Source organism: Desarmillaria tabescens (genome assembly GCF_030435595.1).
Source record: "Desarmillaria tabescens strain CCBAS 213 chromosome Unknown EV420scaffold_60, whole genome shotgun sequence".
NCBI lineage: Eukaryota > Fungi > Basidiomycota > Agaricomycetes > Agaricales > Physalacriaceae > Desarmillaria > Desarmillaria tabescens.
In genome coordinates this window covers 102629-119306 of record NW_026848359.1, presented here as the reverse complement: position 1 = coordinate 119306, position 16678 = coordinate 102629, and the positions used below count along the sequence as shown (strand labels likewise).

Sequence of the window (16678 nt, the reverse complement as noted above, 5' to 3'; positions counted from 1 at the left end):
GTATGTGTATAGTACATTATCCCGGCCATGTGGATACCCCGTCATCGCAGCCATAAAGATATGTATGCCAATCACCCAGAACAATCACCTGAACATTGGAATATCAATCTGTGACCTTTAGGCACAACTAATTTCGCCCGGGTCGTAACAGAATACCATAGTACATTATTTCAGAGTTTCACGGCGGCATTAGTCAATTTGGCGACTTCAATAAAAGCATCTAGCAAAGAGGGGACGATGAACGGGGCCTTGCATTCTCTCCGAATGTCCTCAAGTACCAGTTCGTACTCATGCGTCTTCTGTCGTTCTGCTTCAATCTCCACCTCTAGGGCTCTCAGCCGGGTTCGACAAGCTGAGATCAAATAAATATAAGAACGCAAAATTCTGTAACAAGCAGCACAAACCGAAAGCGTCCACAGGTGAGTCAAGTTCTGGGATATCCATAGCGCCTGCACTTTTCAGTTTTTGCATTATCTCTGCTTGCCTCGCTGCAAGGCTGGCGACCTCCTGGTTGAGATGCTCCAGTTCTTGTATCCATTGTGCCACTTCTTGTTCACGATGGACGCGTTTAGCCGGTGGTGGCGTCACCACAAAATCTAGGCATGATATCCGTTTATGAGTCTAGCGGTGCAACACTAAGTAATAAGATTTTGGAACGATGAAAAGGAAGTTACATGCAACGGTGCCATCTCTTCTGTAGATGTGAGGGTGTCTTGAGTTGATAAGTTTGTATGCGGTGAAGGTGGCCGCAGGTTCGCTAGATTGTGGGAAAGCAATGGCTAGAAGTGTTCAGTGAAAAGCTTTTAAGGAAAGTTGTTACACCTACGTCTAACAATTCTATTTCGGCGATACCTTTGGTAAGGTTTTGATCTGTTGTAGCATTGTCCGTTGAAGTCAAATCACTTGGGGATACCGACACGCTTGACAACGGCTCGCATGAAAGGGTGGCATCAACAGTTGTGGGGATACTGGTCAGTGAAGACTCGGCCACCTTGGCGGAGGTTACCGAAAGAGCATTCTCAGAGGCAGCTGTTCGACAATTAGACGTTGACAGAGAAGATTTTCGCGGGCGGCCGCGGCCTTTTCTCTTCACGTTGACACGGTTACAATTGTCAGAGTCCAGTTGAGTGGAGACAACGTCCTTCATTGTTTTGTCGACTCTGTCAAGATTAACGCGAGACTCTCAGGGAGGGGAAGATATCTCACTCTTGTTTGTATGTCATCTTATGGCTAGGAAGTTCGTGTCAGCGTAAGCCTTCCTTACTAGGGTACATCCTCGTACATCAACTGTCCTGTTAAATTCTGCAACCAATCTTTCGATGTGCTTGCGACTTTCTTCACTAGAGTCTGATGTAAGGTCTATTACCAGTACATGGGGTCAATATAATCAGGAGAGTAGGGGACGTACGCTTCCTTCAGTTGTCTCCCAATACAGTTCCAGGACTCCCGTTGATAGTATCCGCACATTAGACCCTTCGGGATGTGGAAGCGAGAGAGATGTCAAGTCAGCGAGGAGGAACCTTAGAGCATTGTCAAGGCCTCCGGGGTAGAAGATTGCTGCCTTTCCGGGCAGATAAATTACTCGAACAGTAAGTAAGATGGAACGTCCGGAAACCATGCTGAGAGAGAGAGAGAGAGAGAGGAGGAAGATATATCCCAGAGGTATATTTAACGGGAACTGTTCTGTGGGCTAAAATCGTAATAGGCCGTACTGAAGAAGGATAGCAGCGTCGGATCGACCGCACTCACTGAAAAAAAAGTTAGATTTCAGGTAGACTGGGATAACTGGGATAACAAACATTCGAATCGCTTCAATGAGATGATAGTAACCAGAAGACGGGGGACTTCTCAGTGGGAGAAGATGGGAGAGACTAGCCAAAGACAACAAAGGCGGTGTCTCGGGCAGAAAGAACAAGAGATTAGACAGTGTGTGAGATGACTAGAGAATATATAGGCTTGTGCACCTGTCCTGAAGTACACACATGCTGCCAGTGCCTGCCGATTCCCCTCAACAAAAGTAAAACGTGCTTGTGGTAGCAGTCGTGGTGCCGGCGCAAGGTCCCAATAAGGAATGGCTTAGTAATTAACCTCATTAGTCAGCAACTTGTTGAGTGCTATAAGAAAGCAAGATCTCCTTTCCAGTCTCCCTCTGATATACAGCCTTGAAATCTTTGCAGATTTTTCTTGCATCTTTCTGAGGAGCACCAGGTAGTTTGGCAAGCTCATTCTTGTGTGCAATGACTGCCTTTTCCATTAGCTGGTCATGGCATTTGCGAGTAATCTGGCACTTTTTCAAGTTTGATTTAGCATGTCCAGGCATAGTAAAAAATTGAGCAAGAGGAGAAATAAAATTCGGAGGCAATGGGGTAATAATAGGTGCATTGGACTGTCAGACTGTCCATCAAAGGCAATAGCTTGGCAGAACCACACTTTTATCTATGCCCTAGACTCCTCAGATAATGGGTGCCTGGTCTCAAACTTGTCATACAGGTTCTTCAGAAGGTCATTAACATTATTGAGGCCTTTGTGAGTGATTACATTCAGATGGAGGACACACATTTCTGGGTCAGATTTTGAGTTCATGAGAAAAGTGGCTGTGTCTGGACTATCCGGTAGGCTATCGACGTCGGTTTGCCTATTATGCCCCGGTCTCGAGGCAGAACGAAACTACCGACACCGACGCATACTTTGAACGCCACAGCAACGGTTTTCACCCCAGATGAGATGATACATGAGCATCAATTATGCTACGTACTCTCCTCACGCCGTTGAAGGCTCATTTCGACTTTTCACCACCAAACCCTGGACACGATAGAGAGGTTTCGCCGGAGGATTTTGCACGCGATGTGTTGATTGAACTCATGCGGAATGCGGTGGAGAACCTCAAGACGAGTGCAGGGACGCGAGAGAAAACAGAGGTGCGTTTCTTTGCAATTGGTCGAGAGACATTTGCTGAGGAAGCACAGATTTTGACTGAAATACAAAAAATCATGCTGCAAGATGCGTGTACAAAGGTTCGTTCTGGCGTTGGAACTTTACAGTACTACTTATCCCCACACAGTCCGTATTTCGTGAGTTGGACGGATTCGTTGTCCTCATGAATGTCCTGTCGACGATTCAGTCATGCAACGATGGCCCCGTTCGCGAACCCGATGAGCAAGTCTTGCTCGAGGTCCTGGAATCTGTTCGGATGGTCTTCATGATAGTTTCTGACGCCATCAATGACCACCCAGAAAACGCCGAATACTTCAAAGTGAGCTATTTTGTTATCCTTGGTCCAGTGTATGTTCATTGATCATTTACTCAAGCTCTCAGTTGGTTACGATTCACTAGCTTTGGCTCTGGCAGATCTGGTAGCCGATTGTAGAACGGTCGACGTAACCTTAGGGTTTCTTCTTTCCATGTCGCTCAACGATTTCTCCGTCTCTGGAATTTTTACCAGCCTCCGAGGCACTCCGATCGAGGAACTTGACCAAAAAATCAAGGAATTTGAATCTCGTCTTGGCATCATCAGGCTGCCAGGTGCTATTCGCCTGCTCTGGGACTTTAGGCCGCAACTTGGTGCAGATGACTCGGCTATGCACTACGCGTTCTTCAAGCTATTTGATCGCCTCTGCGCAGCATGCCATCGTAATCAAGCGACACTGAGTAGTATTGGTATCGTCAGGTCGGTGATGGAGTACTACAATGATGCTAGGACCCGGGGGGATGGGGAGCGACAAGTTGTTCAAAAGCTACTGCGTCGTCTACTGGATCTAGGAGCAGCGACGCCAGAAGCAAGGATATTGTTCCAAAGAACGATCATTCCTGGAGAGCAAAGCCTCGATCCAGAGACGCTCGAGATTGTGAGATCGGCTATGAAGTCCAGGTGGCCGGAACACTTTTCTTTGGAGTCACCTGCGGAATTTGCCATGGTTCATGACGGCGTTAGAGGTGTACCAGCTACAGGGTTCACTTTTACGGTTTGTTTTGAATAAATGCCGTATCCTCCGACTAATCTCAGGTTATAGATATGGTTCTGGATTGAAACTCTTCCGAAAACTGACTCCTCACCCTATTTTTATTATCCGAACGGGATCCACAAATATCGTTGCTCTTGGCCTCAACCCGGACGGAAAACTCGAGTTACACACGTCTGGACACAAGTCAGTCGCTATTCTCGACAAGTCGAGTATCCATACCGCTCGGTGGACCCATCTTACGTTGGTTCATTATCCTCAAAAGGCCTCACAGCCCAGTATCCGTGTGTTTTTACGCCTTGCTCTCTTTCTTCGATGCTTATCATTGTTTACTTACTTAGGACTGTTCATTGACGGTATCCTTGTCGAAACGCTGACCTGGGCTTACCCCAGACCTGACCTTTCGGCGCACAGCATGGACTACGTTATAGGGAGCAACGACGTCGAGGCTCAGATGAGTTGGTGCATCGCGACTGCCTATCTGATCGCGCGCCCGTTAGGTTAGTTTATTTCTACGTTGCTATTGAACAGCGATGTAATTTTCTTAGGTGACGATCTACCCCGTTTAATCTACCACCTCGGGCCTCGGTATCAGGGGAATTTCCAGGATCCTGCGCTAGTCAAGTTCCTAACATACGAAGCGTCGACGTCTTTGAATATGTTCATATCCACAGCTGCGTCAAAGGTATCTTCGGCGGGATCGTTACCTTTAGTCAAGGCAGTCAGAGAGGGACTAGGAATCAGCAGTTCTTCAATCATTTTCTCCTTGTCTACTTCCAATATTGCAGAGTCAGGCATTGTTCGCAGTGTAACAACGAACGGTAGCGCTATTAAGGACGTTACTCTCAAAGGTGACATAACTGTCGTAAAAGCCGCCTGTCTGGATATGTCGCTCTGGAAAATTGGCGGGGCTGCCGTACCCCTTCATCTATTGCGAGTAGCTAAGGTTGGTTCATGGGCTATTTCTTCGACTTGCAACTGAAGGGTATGTCAGACACCCCATGAAATTTCACGGGCGTTAGGCATCTTGATGGATGGCCTAAGAAATAGTTGGCAAAACTCTGAGGACATGGAACGTTTGCGTGAGTCAAACCTACTTACAGGACTGCCGCATGGTATCTGAACCTATCCTACAGGTGGATACGACATATTAACTGATATCCTGCGGTCTAAGGCCCAAATGATTAACATGACAAGCTTTGAAACGATATTCGAAGCTCTTGGATTGAACTTTCGCTCACCCTGAGTAAGACCTATGTCAAATTTACCGTAAAAACGAACTCACGAGATCTGTAGACAATCCACCATAGTGAATGCCGTTGCATACAAAGTCATTGCGTTGGACTTTGAGTTTTGGTCTCGTACTCGCAAGGAAGTCCAGCGAGTGTATCTTGAGCATTTCATCACTCTCTTGCAGACCAGCCGATATAAGACATTCAATATTAAGCAGCGCATGGCCAAGCTCGGTTTGATCAGACGTCTTTTGTTCGTCCTTCAGACGAAATGGTATCAGCACGATATCATTCCGCATCTCATAGAAGTTCTGAAAACTGCCGCCCAAGCCAACTTTTCTAAAGAAGAGACCATCAAGCCCATGGTATCATACATCGCGGCAAGGCTCAATGAAGGTTTGCTGGTTTCTTTCCCCCCATATGAGAACCAGGAAATTCTAAATGCCGTCCAAATAGCCACGTTCATGGCTGACTCACCTCGCTCTATGATCTCCCGAATTGATTACAAAGACACTCGCCAGAAAGCGGAACAAGTTCTGGAATTGTTGGTTTCGCTTCTGTTAGTCCCGACGTTCTACAACAAACTCATAACTGCACTGCCGGTAACCCGAATATGTCTCCTTCTCCTCGGCGACAAACCGCAACCGTTTGTAGCCAATCAGGTTTTGCTGATCATCGGCATAAGCGTAAAAATGTCGGCTTCTTTCACCAGGAAGTTTGAACTAGTCAGTGGTTGGAGTATCCTAAAAACTGTGCTGCCGACATGCTGGGATCCAAGTGTGAACGAAGCTGCCTTTGATATACTGCTTGGACGCACCGGCACCACGAAGATCGACGCGGAGGGGCACAATGCCGTGATTTGTCCGCAAATGGTTCCGGCAATATTCGCGGCCTTACATACCGGCTTGGGTACAGTTGGTAACAACTGCTCCATTTTTGAGGAGGATGAAAGTGAGATGTTGCCTTCTCTGGTTTATTCTTCTGCTGATGAATACCTAGCGCCGAACGATTTTTCATGGGCCACTGAATCGACGATGGAAGTACTCGTGGAAGAGCTCATTGATCTTCATGCGTCAAGTGCTACTTTCCGGCAAGTGTTTCGATCTCAACAGACAACCCAATTATTTGTCGAAGCCTATAAGTCATTTGTCGCCCAAGTCTCTGCTGTACCTAGCGTCAACCAGCGCACATCCCGCATCCTAGAAAAGATGTCACACTTTGGACTGACTTTGGCACTAGACGGCGCCGTCGCTGGTGTTCAGAAACGCGAAGTAAGACACCCCTTTTACCATCTTCGTTGTGATTTATCCATCCCCTCAGATATTAGACATTCTTCAAAATGCTGAGACTGTCGTGAATCCATCCGCCAAGCTGCAACCAACCATTAGTCCTGAACTTGTTGCTGACACGCGGTCTTTTCGCCAGAGAATAGCATCTGCAAGATTGACCGCCCATGTCAGTGAACGTACCGTCACCAAACTCATTGCGAGGATGCTAGAGTGGCGAAAGACCATTCGAATATCTGAACAGAAGCGACTTCGGAAAAATATGCTAGATCTGTATGCCCTCCTATTTAAGCTCCGCCGCCTTTCCTCATTAACCCCTTCGCTAGACGGGAACATCGGAGACAAATCTCTCGGCTATACGAATGGACCAATGCTCTATCGTCAGAGCGAGGCCTATATCCCAAAGCCGAACCAAGCCTTTGGAGGTTGGATGAGACAGAGGGGCCTCACAGGGTTCGGTAAGTTCTACGATCTGTCTGTTACAGAAAGCTGTGCCTCATGATGACCTAACGTGAATAATAGGAACAAGCTGGAGCCTGAGATTAGCCAGCCAGGAACGAGAATCGATGTTGATTTCGAGCATATTCGTGACGTTGAAGTTCCACAATCAGAAACAAGCTCTATCGTTCAAGTGGAAGTGCCTCCATGGGCTGAAACCTATGAAATATCATCTACAGATGTGGAAGGTAACGAGGAAGACCAGTGTCCTAGATTCAATCTTACAGGAATCTTTAGAGCGTCAACTCGCGGAAGAAATCGCGGAAGATAAGCATCGTCGTGTTCGGCATGAATTGGAACCTGGAGATGTCATTGAAGCAGTGGCAACAGTCGCGCGTGTGTCAGGAGTGGATTCCTCACGTTCGTTCTTTTTGGTGTCTTCGTACTTACAGTGAACTGAATGACCTAATGTCTAGCTGGTCTGCTCATCATTGGTCGTACTCATCTATACATGTTAGATGGCCTGGTTGAGAACGAAGAAGGAGAAGTGATTGACGCTTGTGATGCGCCTAAGCGACTTCTTTTTGTTCCTGGGAGCATCTTGGAGCTTGACGGACCCCAGCGGGCTCAGAGATGGTGGGATACGTCTCGTCAACGTGTTTTTTTCTACTTAACATCTTGCAGGCCTCATGATCAAGTCGGAACGTACAGTAATAAGAACTTTCTTTTTCGTGATGTAGCGTGAGTGTGGCGTTCTCTATCATGATTCACGGTGGTCTTTGACGAAGTTTGCCTTCAGTTTAGAGATTTATTTCAAGGACAGTCGCTCCCTACTAATAGTCTTCTTGGACAAGAAAAGGCGTCTTGACATCGATCAACGGCTATCGACCATGATCAATAATTCTAGTAATGTACCTACTACGCCAGGCCTTTTAATCACCCCTCTACTTGGAAATATCGGGGCAAGAGTTCTAGCTGGATTTCGGCCTGACGAGCTTGCTATCGCGCAACGGAAGTGGCAAACTAGAGAGATTAGTAACGTGATTTACCTTTACCTCAGTTATCCTGAACGCCGAGTTAACGCTGCTACTCCAGTTCACTTACATCAGTATCTTAAATCAGATATCAGGGCGTACACCAAGCGACGCTACGCAGTATCCCGTGTTTCGTTAGTAGACCTTTTGCTGCTGTTTACTAGGCTAATACTTTCTCAGCTTGGGTGTTGCAAGATTACTCGTCGCCGACTCTGGACCTCAACGATCCCGAGTCCTACCGAGAGTGAGTCGCAGAATCTGAACTATGTGAATGCAACTCAGCATTACTCAAATACGGCAACCCCAGTCTAACCAACCCCATGGGAGCGCTGACAGACGCTCGACGAGAGGCAGCTATCACTCGTTACGAGAGTTTGGAGAGCGTCAATGAAAAGCCTTTCCATTATGGCACTCATTTCAGTTCTTCAATGATTGTTTGCCATTTTCTCATTCGGTTAGCCCCGTACACGAACATGTTTAAGACATTGCAAGGCGGCGATTGGGACTTGCCGGACCGATTGTTCAGGTTAGGAATCAATATCGTTTAGTTCCAACATACAGCTCATGATGGTTTTAAGTGATGTTGCGCGGGCCTATGACTCAGCTGCTAGAGACGTGCGTGGAGATGTAAGAGAACTCATCCCAGAGTTCTACACATGCCCAGAGTCAGCTTCTGATGTTCATAGACTTAGTGTCGTCTTTTTGACTTGTATCAGATTTCTAGAGAACTCTCGCAACATCGACTTTGGTGTCCAGCAAAATACAGGGGAAAGAATTCATGATGTCAAATTACCTCCTTGGGCAAGGCAGGATCCTCTCTTGTTCGTGGTCATGAATCGCAAGGTATGCTAGGGCGGCCTTTTAGAGTGACCTTTAACAATCCTTTTACATTAGGCGCTAGAAAGTTCCTATGTTAGCGAACACCTTGCATCTTGGATCGATCTTATCTGGGGCTGTAAGCAACGAGACTCGCAAGCCTTGAATTGTTTCCATCCATTGTCATATGAAGGTTCTATTGGTCAGTTTTTTCTCTTGTTGGGTTGCTAGCATCCCCCTGAAGGCACTCAGACCTTGATTCTATTACCGACGAACTGGAGAGAGAGGCCACAGTTGGTATCATTCACAACTGTACGTCAGCTATCACTTCAAGTTAGATTTTTTGCTTATTTTCTCCAGTTGGCCAAACACCGCGTAAACTTTTCAACGCTCCTCATCCACAACGGTATGGTCACGCCTCTCATACGCTTCCATTGGGAACGTTGCATGGAATAGAGGAAGATCCGCACCTGTTACTCCAAGGAAGCCGATGTTTCAAAGGTTTGTGGACCTTTCGTTCGGTATGTAATTTGTGTCTGACATTTCTGAATAGATCTGGGCCCGGCTGTCCCTGTTCGAGAGTTGATATTCGACATGATCGGAGAAAAGATTATACCATGTCCTGATGGTGTTCTGTGTATACCCCATCGTCCACACGAACAAATAGAATGGGGCGCCAGCTGGGTTGGCGGAGGAGAGTTACGTCTGCTTGTGGATAACAAGGTAGGGTTTCCACTCGTCTATTGGACCTACTCGTATTGATCCATACCCCCGAGGTGGTCCAAGTGATTGAAGGCTCGTTTTGCAACTGCGCATCATTCGCTGATAGCGATTGTTTAGTCACTGGATGCACTGACTACACGGTACGCATATGGAAAACATCACGAACTCATAATCCCTCCCCTATTGCGGCTGTCCCTCTCCCACATCATGCGTATTCATACAGATATCGTGATTTGCGTAGCTACTTCACGTTCGCGTTCCCTTATCGTGAGCGGCTCTCAAGATGGAAGTGCAGCTCTTTGGGATCTGAATCGCGGTACATATGTTCGTTCTATATGGCACAGCACCTCCGATCAGGAACTAAATCCCGTTCGCCTTGTGTCAATCAACGAGAGCACAGTAAGCATTCTGCCAATGTCTCGAAAGACGAATCTTTGACAATACGGTTCAGGGATACGTAGCAACCTGTTCCAAAACCAAACTATGCCTCCATACCATCAACGCACGGTGTATAGCAGTATTGGACTTGACGCTCGGCTCAACATCGATAACCTCCATGGCCTTCCACGAGCGTGAATACTCATATCTAGGTATTTTGGCGACGGGAGGCTCGGACGGTTCGATTGTGTTACGCACATGGACCGCAGACGGCACCCCGGAGAATGAGCGAGCTCAGTGGGAGTTTGTCACTATCAGAAGTATGAAGATCAGAGCCGTTGATAAGGGCGTCGTTCGCCCTCCAGCCGTGACAGCATTGAAGTTTTTAGGGCAAGTCTTCCTAAATTTCTTAGAGACTTCGAGCTTACTTTGTTGTAGAGAGAACCTATGCCACGGAGAGGAGACTGGAAAGTCGTTTATGTGGAGTTTGCCTGATTGAAATATAGTTGTATAGAAGTGATCCCTATTATGTATCATGACTCGCATGTAGTTATATGTAGATACCTGTATCGTACTAGTTCCCCAATCGTTTCGTTGTCAGTATGACTGCCACCTGGCCAGGAGTACAGAAGATGACATTGGCAGTGTGATAACCTTAAAGTCTTTCTATAGAGTTGGTAGCCTGGTACCCCTAGCCTCTGACAAAGATATACTCAGAATGAAGTTTACTCAGACAACAGACATGGAAAAATGGAGGTCTAGAAATCACGGTTGCATAGAAGCATGGAACCTTCCTAGTCTCTAAAATCAGATCGACGCATCCTGCAGCTGCTACAAAGCGGTGGAAAGGTGTTCGTATTGACCCACCTAAGTGGAGTATACGCTCCGTTGGAGACAGAACCCTGGGAATCACAAGGAAGAGTCACATTGAGACATAAATGCATAAAGGTCGGTCATCTTCTCTAACACTTAGACTATCTCCACGACCTCTAGAGCCAATGCCCAATTCAGTCGCCCACTCAAGCTCTAACATTAACCCCAATACCTCGGAGACGCCGATATCTACATCGGTAGAGCACCCAATTGCTTCTGAATATCGCGAGTGGGGGGGTAAATATCACTAGCCCTACGAAACTTAGCAGCCAATTCTCACGTTATTGCAGCTCCGTATTCTCGCGGCCCAGCCCAAGACACCTTCAGATCTCTTTGATTTATCAGTAAGCTACTGTAGCATTTAGCTCTGAGAGCTGTTGGCTAAAGGGATATTGCTCTAGGTGGACGACGCAACTCAGGAAGCACGTCAAAAGGCATACGAAGCCGAAGCAGACGCTGCGATGAAAGGCGCTACTTGAAGAATACAAGAAATGGCGAGCAGACCATGAACACGAACTCTGTATGTGTTGACTGATGATTTCGCCTTGAAGATTCTCATGATTTAATTAGGGGCTTGGTTTGTTAGCTGCGGAGAATTGGATGAACCAGACTTCATATGTTGAAGGCCATGCGATTGTACAATATCACTATCTCAGGCTGGTGGCTCAAAGACGACTCGTAAACAAAGAATGCAAATACAGAGAGGCTTTATAACATTTCTCGTACTCAGATACATTTACTACACCCTGAATATTTTCTCCACCAAGTTAAGAAGATCCTTCAACCGAACGACTTCCAGTACTGGTACGCGGACTCTGTTGAAAGGCAAGTTCTGAAGCTCGGAATGAAGGAAATTGCATGGTAAGACATCTTGGTAGTATGCCCGAGACGTCGTGTTGAATTTATCCTTGCTGATGAAATGCCGAAGGTTGCTGATGGTGATATTTGTCGGAAAGTGCGAGATGATTCTGGCAATCCGGCATTCCGGCATGCTGACTCAGACATTGGTAAGAAATGATTGTACGGAAATTACTAGAATAGGTGTAGTTTAGTATAAATATGCGAAGTAAATGGGCAAACTCCTCACGAGTTTGTAACCCAGAGACTAGAGGTCTCAATAGCATTGTACTAGGATACAGTCCAAATTACAACAATATTGAGTCTAGGCAGCCAAATATTTAGAAGGTTTGGGGAGCATACATTGCAGAGATATATTATTAGATCTAAAATTACTGCAAGTTACGAAATTGAAGGTACTGAACTCGGGAAAAAAACTTGAGTTCACTTACCGGACGAAGCATAATGAAACGATATCACAAGGTGAGCTGTAGTCAGTAGTGCGGGTACATTAGCCTCGATGTTCCATCACATGCAATATCCAGATTCCAGTGGGAGTCAGTTCAAACGACGCAAAGACCGCTGCATCCGTTTATACTCCAAGTGATTGAAGAGTGAGGTAAGATACCCTGATCCTAAATATACGAATATTAGACCAAGCAAAAAGAAGAAGTACCAGCCACGTACTGCGAGGCCCTTTGGAAGCCATCCACAAACGTCGATTGATTTCCCTGATATTCCCGTGTTCCTGATATATCCCTGCGATTTTATGGAAACATCGGATGCCGTTCCGTGACGCCAGATAATTATCGTTTGTATCTAGGAATAACAAGAAGTCCCTAGGAACATGCGCCCTTAATAAAAAGGCTGGACATGGGTACCGTATGTCAATCAAAAAGACATGCTTCCAGCCGTGTTTTCCCCTTGTGATATTCATCATATTCAGGTTCCATAGACAGGTATCGGTGGTAGCAGACACAGACGAGAATATGACAGAGCTACGGAATCTGTGCAAAAGTGATGGTCCACCAGAGCACGAAAGAGAAGTGTGTAAGTCGGGGTATTGAGTCATGGTAGATGATAGATTTTCGGTGCTGGGCTACGTCGCATAAGTAGTATATGTATGCGAGGTTGGTGATGTATATATCCTGAGAGGCAATAGGGGCGAAGACAGCTTTCCATGTCCGGTTAATGCTGGGGCAAGTAGTCATGAAAGTTGTTCGGATGTAGGATGGCATTTCAGAGTGCCAGACCTCATATATGATTAACTCAACAAGCTCTGGAGGAAACGTGGTCATGGTGGGAGGACAGGAATTTGGGTGTGAGATTGGAAATGGAAGAAGCCGTGCAGTGTCGGCATTAAATGCTGTGCTAGGAAGGACACACGAAATGGCGAGCAGAAACTGATGGTTTGATTTAAGGCAATGGTTTGTTCTTTAGTCCACAGCAAACGACGAACTAGACTGTTGCGATTGCACAATATGACTATGTATCTCAGGCTACTAACTCAAGACGTCCTGTAAACAAAAAACTCCAGATACAGAGATGCTATACCAGATAACAGATTTCTCGTACTAATTTACACCCTGATCTTCTCCGCTAGGTTATCAAGAAGATCCTTCAACCGCACGACTTCATACTTCGCCAGCGTAGCGTTCCCATCAATAGTAATAGACTCAGTCAAGGCAGGTAACGTAGTAGCGCCATACCCTAAAACCAATTAGAACAAATACCTCAACGCAACAGAAAATGCTCACCAAGCCACTTTCCAGGCGCTACACCCAGGTGCCTGAACCACTCGCGCTCCGATATCCCGTCTTCCGAGATGAATCCTCGTTCAAAGGCAATCAGCTTCTGATTGACGGCGCGAAGGCGCTTCACTGGCTTCCTTCAGTTCGCTGATAGGGAAGTGCGGAAGGCTTGGGACTGCGGCTTTAGCACATCCGCGACGAGATTCCTCAAAGCCAGCTTGTAGAGCGACGCCATACAGCATCTCGTTCTCCGCCATTTCTTGTCGCCAGGCGGGAAAACGTCCAATACGGTGCTCAAATCCAGTGTGGTGAACGCGACGTTCTTCCTCCGCAAGTTGGTACTGTTTGTTATGGTGCTTGTGGTGGTGACGAGGCTTGCACGGATGTCCTAAAGCCTTCTTGAACCTTGCAGTACGCCTTTCGAAGCTTCTTCTTCAATTTCTTCAACTTAGAAGCTTCTTTTCTCCACTTTTTAATGACCTCGATGATATCTCGCTCCGCGTTGAATTTTTCATAATCCAAAGCCAAACTGACAGCTTGCAGAGAATGAATGGATTGCCGAAGAGGCGACAAGTCAATATCCACGGATTGGGCCGATACAAGACTCTCCACCCTGCATGTATCTTCAGCTGTGTTTGCTCAAATGTAAGAAAGGAGACGCACTTGTCTAGATAATTCTCAAGCTCGTACGAGTAGTGCGTCGTGTTGAAAGGAAGAACGACATTATCGGCCAAACGAAGAACTTGAAGTCCAAGGTGCTTGGCAACAGCAGTCTGAGAAAAAGAAATGATAAGCAACTCAACACCTTCGACACCACGAGGAATGCGTACATGTCGGAAGAAACCAGGATCACCGTATAATTCCATCCAGCGCTCGGAATCGTACACAGAGTGATAATGATAGACCGGGTCGTTTACCGTCTGGCCGAAGCCACCGTTGGTACTAGCAATCTGGATATCCAGTTAGCATGCGAGTTCGGGAGTACACAAGAAAATCATACCCCAAGACGCTGCAAGAACACCGTATAGTCACTGCCCGAACCCAAGACACCGACACCGAGTGCATCAACAGCATTGGCGCGGGCCTTACTAGCAGCTATAACATCCGAATCTACAACACTTTCTCCGTCCTCCCTTGCGCCGAAATACGATCCACTATCTTTGGTCGCATCCCAAAGTGTACGACCTTTGTCTGTGGGATGTGGAACATCCAGAGCAGTTTGCTGTACAAGATGGGCGAGTAAAGGTGAGGCCTGGGCACCGTACCTAGAGCCGCCAACAGAAACATCTATATTATTTAAGCGTAGTATTAGCCACTGGGCGTGCAAACATCCTGTACACCTACCAAGATTCACATATGCAACAACATATTTATCAATGAATTCCGCAAAGTCTTCGCCCCATTCGGTGCTGCCAATAAGACCGTACTGCGCGTTTATAAATTTGAGATAGACAACAAGACGAGAGGACGAATCCTACCTCTTCGGCATCCCAGCTGGCAATAACGATGGTACGAAGCGGCTTCCAACCTTTCCTCACCAAAACGCCAAACCCTCGGATAGTCTCGGCTATTGATGCAGTACCACTGGTGGGATCTGCTGCGCCCATAACCTGGTTCCCATGATTGAAGTGAGAGAAAGCCACAAAAAGCGATTAGGGAATTCATACCCAAGCTATAAGACTAACTCAGACACATGAAAGGTTACCAAAAAAGAAATAATACCTACCGTCTCTATGATTTCCAACAACCACAATCTCGTCAGTGATGTAGCCCGGAATAACGGCCATCGTATTCCAAATTGGAATAACCTTATCATCAACTGACGTTCATTTAGATTAGCGATTCGATGCATAATGAGAAGCAATAAGCTCACCATGGTTGACCAGCCTGACATTGATTTCTCCCTTCTCAGAGAGCTCCAGGAGTTTTTGAGCATTAGCCCAAGAGAAAGGCAGACTAGGTATCGAAGGACTGTTGAGCGCCTCCATACGCGTGACATTTTCATACGAAGGATATCCTGGAGTTGTTGGATCACCAGGGTACATGCTAATGAACTGCACGCTGCCACGTTGAACCGAGGTGGGACTTCGAGCGGGCCCATCGGGGTACGGCTTGTAGCCATTCTCCACAGTTACAGCCCCGTCGTCGCGAGTGTCGCTATATATGAGAATACCAACAGCGCCAACCTCTTGTGCGCCTTTGACCTTGAGTCCACGGAAATTGCCACCATATCTGGCCAAAATAATGGAACCAGTAAGATTGACGCCTAGGATAACTTATAAATGGCGCAAAAGCACGACAGAAGCACTGAACCTGCCTTTCGCAATAAGTGCATCATAATCCTAGCAGCGTACCAATGGAAAAGCAGGGGGTTTCATAGCTGGGGAGCTGCTTACCTCTTTCAAGCCGTAGTTCGCGTAGACAAGCTGGCATGAAACACGATCAGTTGCGGCACATGGAGGATTATGCAAAGACGGCTCACCTTTCCCGTAACATCACCACCCTTGCTCAATCCGTGGAAGGTAGGCACAAAATCGTAGTACTCGCCTGCCTCTGGGTCAGTGTCATCAGTGTGTTCCGTAAGATCCGCGGCCCAAATAACGTTGTCCTCTTGATCCAATGCCTGCACAACACGATCAAGCGGTGTATTCATGACCGGGTAGTAAACATCAATCCAAGCCTGTGCCGTATGTGTTTTCGGAAGGGACAGCGTGGCTCTCTGAGATTCTGGGGACCCGGCCGGGTAAATGGGATCCTCTGCGGGAGGTTTGACACCAAGCTCGGTCTGCAGAAAATGCAAGAAGTCTTTTGCGGTAGACAAGTCGATTTCTGAACCCGCCAGATGGGGTTTCGCTGTATAGTGCTGCGACGTCGCTATGCACACCTCCTCGTTTGGTACAGACCTGCAAACGTTCTAGCATAAGAAACCGCTGGTGATAAACGAACAACAATACGTACAGAAAGACATTCTCCGCCCGCTTCCCAACCAGAGGCTTATATTTCTTGGGATGCTCATCCAGCAAGACAGCGTCGAGCACATACGATGACCGCAGAACAAAACGAAGGGCCACAACCACGATACCAAGAGCAAGAACTAGCTTGACAATGCTCCCTCTACGCGGTAAAACATTTGTCCGACGTCGTTGCTGGTGCCGGTATCGTTTTGCTGTCATTATAGAAGGATTTCTCGTCCGCCATGGCGGTTACAAACAAAAGTTACTCGAGATAGCGAGAATAGACGTCACTGATCACGGTATTCCGCCACATGTCGTTGCCGAATTTCGAACTGTCAGGCAGGCAAAAGGCAGCTTGCAACGATAAAGGGATTAAACTTATGTTTAACCGGACGCA

At 46.9% G+C, this 16678-nt stretch overlaps 3 protein-coding genes across 3 annotated transcripts; 1 reads left to right on the top strand and 2 right to left on the bottom strand.

The window, feature by feature from the left end:
• Nucleotides 1–170: 170 nt before the first annotated feature.
• Nucleotides 171–1147, bottom strand: EV420DRAFT_1485080 (uncharacterized protein; the record flags this gene model as incomplete). Its single annotated transcript, XM_060470157.1, has 4 exons — nt 171–352; nt 405–621; nt 675–779; nt 827–1147. The coding sequence occupies 4 exons, from the start codon at nt 1145–1147 to the stop codon at nt 171–173; spliced, it is 825 nt and encodes a 274-aa protein (XP_060324591.1).
• A 1482-nt stretch (nt 1148–2629) lies between these two features.
• Nucleotides 2630–10586, top strand: EV420DRAFT_1576961 (beach-domain-containing protein). The gene is made up of 32 exons (XM_060474519.1): nt 2630–2918; nt 2967–3014; nt 3062–3253; nt 3309–3966; nt 4004–4243; nt 4301–4459; nt 4508–4905; nt 4954–5041; nt 5096–5126; nt 5256–5587; nt 5648–6142; nt 6191–6462; nt 6512–6750; nt 6804–6935; nt 7000–7163; nt 7213–7335; nt 7392–7551; nt 7600–7656; nt 7715–7955; nt 8011–8083; nt 8130–8193; nt 8257–8475; nt 8528–8614; nt 8666–8792; nt 8844–8967; nt 9060–9098; nt 9126–9266; nt 9319–9488; nt 9542–9599; nt 9712–9887; nt 9940–10256; nt 10305–10586. Exons 1-32 carry the CDS (start codon nt 2745–2747, stop codon nt 10363–10365), a joined length of 5859 nt encoding a protein of 1952 aa, XP_060324590.1. The 5' UTR covers nt 2630–2744; the 3' UTR covers nt 10366–10586.
• A 2569-nt stretch (nt 10587–13155) lies between these two features.
• Nucleotides 13156–16500, bottom strand: EV420DRAFT_1278048 (Zn-dependent exopeptidase; the record flags this gene model as incomplete). Its single annotated transcript, XM_060468059.1, is given in 16 exon segments — nt 13156–13286; nt 13334–13456; nt 13527–13759; nt 13776–13940; nt 13991–14100; nt 14158–14277; nt 14328–14614; nt 14672–14753; nt 14806–14937; nt 14995–14999; nt 15054–15146; nt 15201–15593; nt 15636–15669; nt 15724–15753; nt 15810–16230; nt 16286–16500. 16 exon segments carry the CDS (start codon nt 16498–16500, stop codon nt 13156–13158), a joined length of 2574 nt encoding a protein of 857 aa, XP_060324589.1.
• Nucleotides 16501–16678: the final 178 nt, after the last annotated feature.

What these genes read in the sequence shown, in the direction of transcription:
- EV420DRAFT_1576961 (XM_060474519.1), top strand. Translation starts at nt 2,745, where the DNA reads ATGCTACGTACTCTCCTCACGCCGTTGAAGGCTCATTTCGACTTTTCA. An exon ending in ATCTATTGCGAGTAGCTAAG is followed by an intron (nt 4,906 to 4,953) that starts GTTGGTTCATGG and finishes AGGGTATGTCAG; the next exon opens with ACACCCCATGAAATTTCACG. An exon ending in ATCATCTACAGATGTGGAAG is followed by an intron (nt 7,164 to 7,212) that starts GTAACGAGGAAG and finishes AGGAATCTTTAG; the next exon opens with AGCGTCAACTCGCGGAAGAA.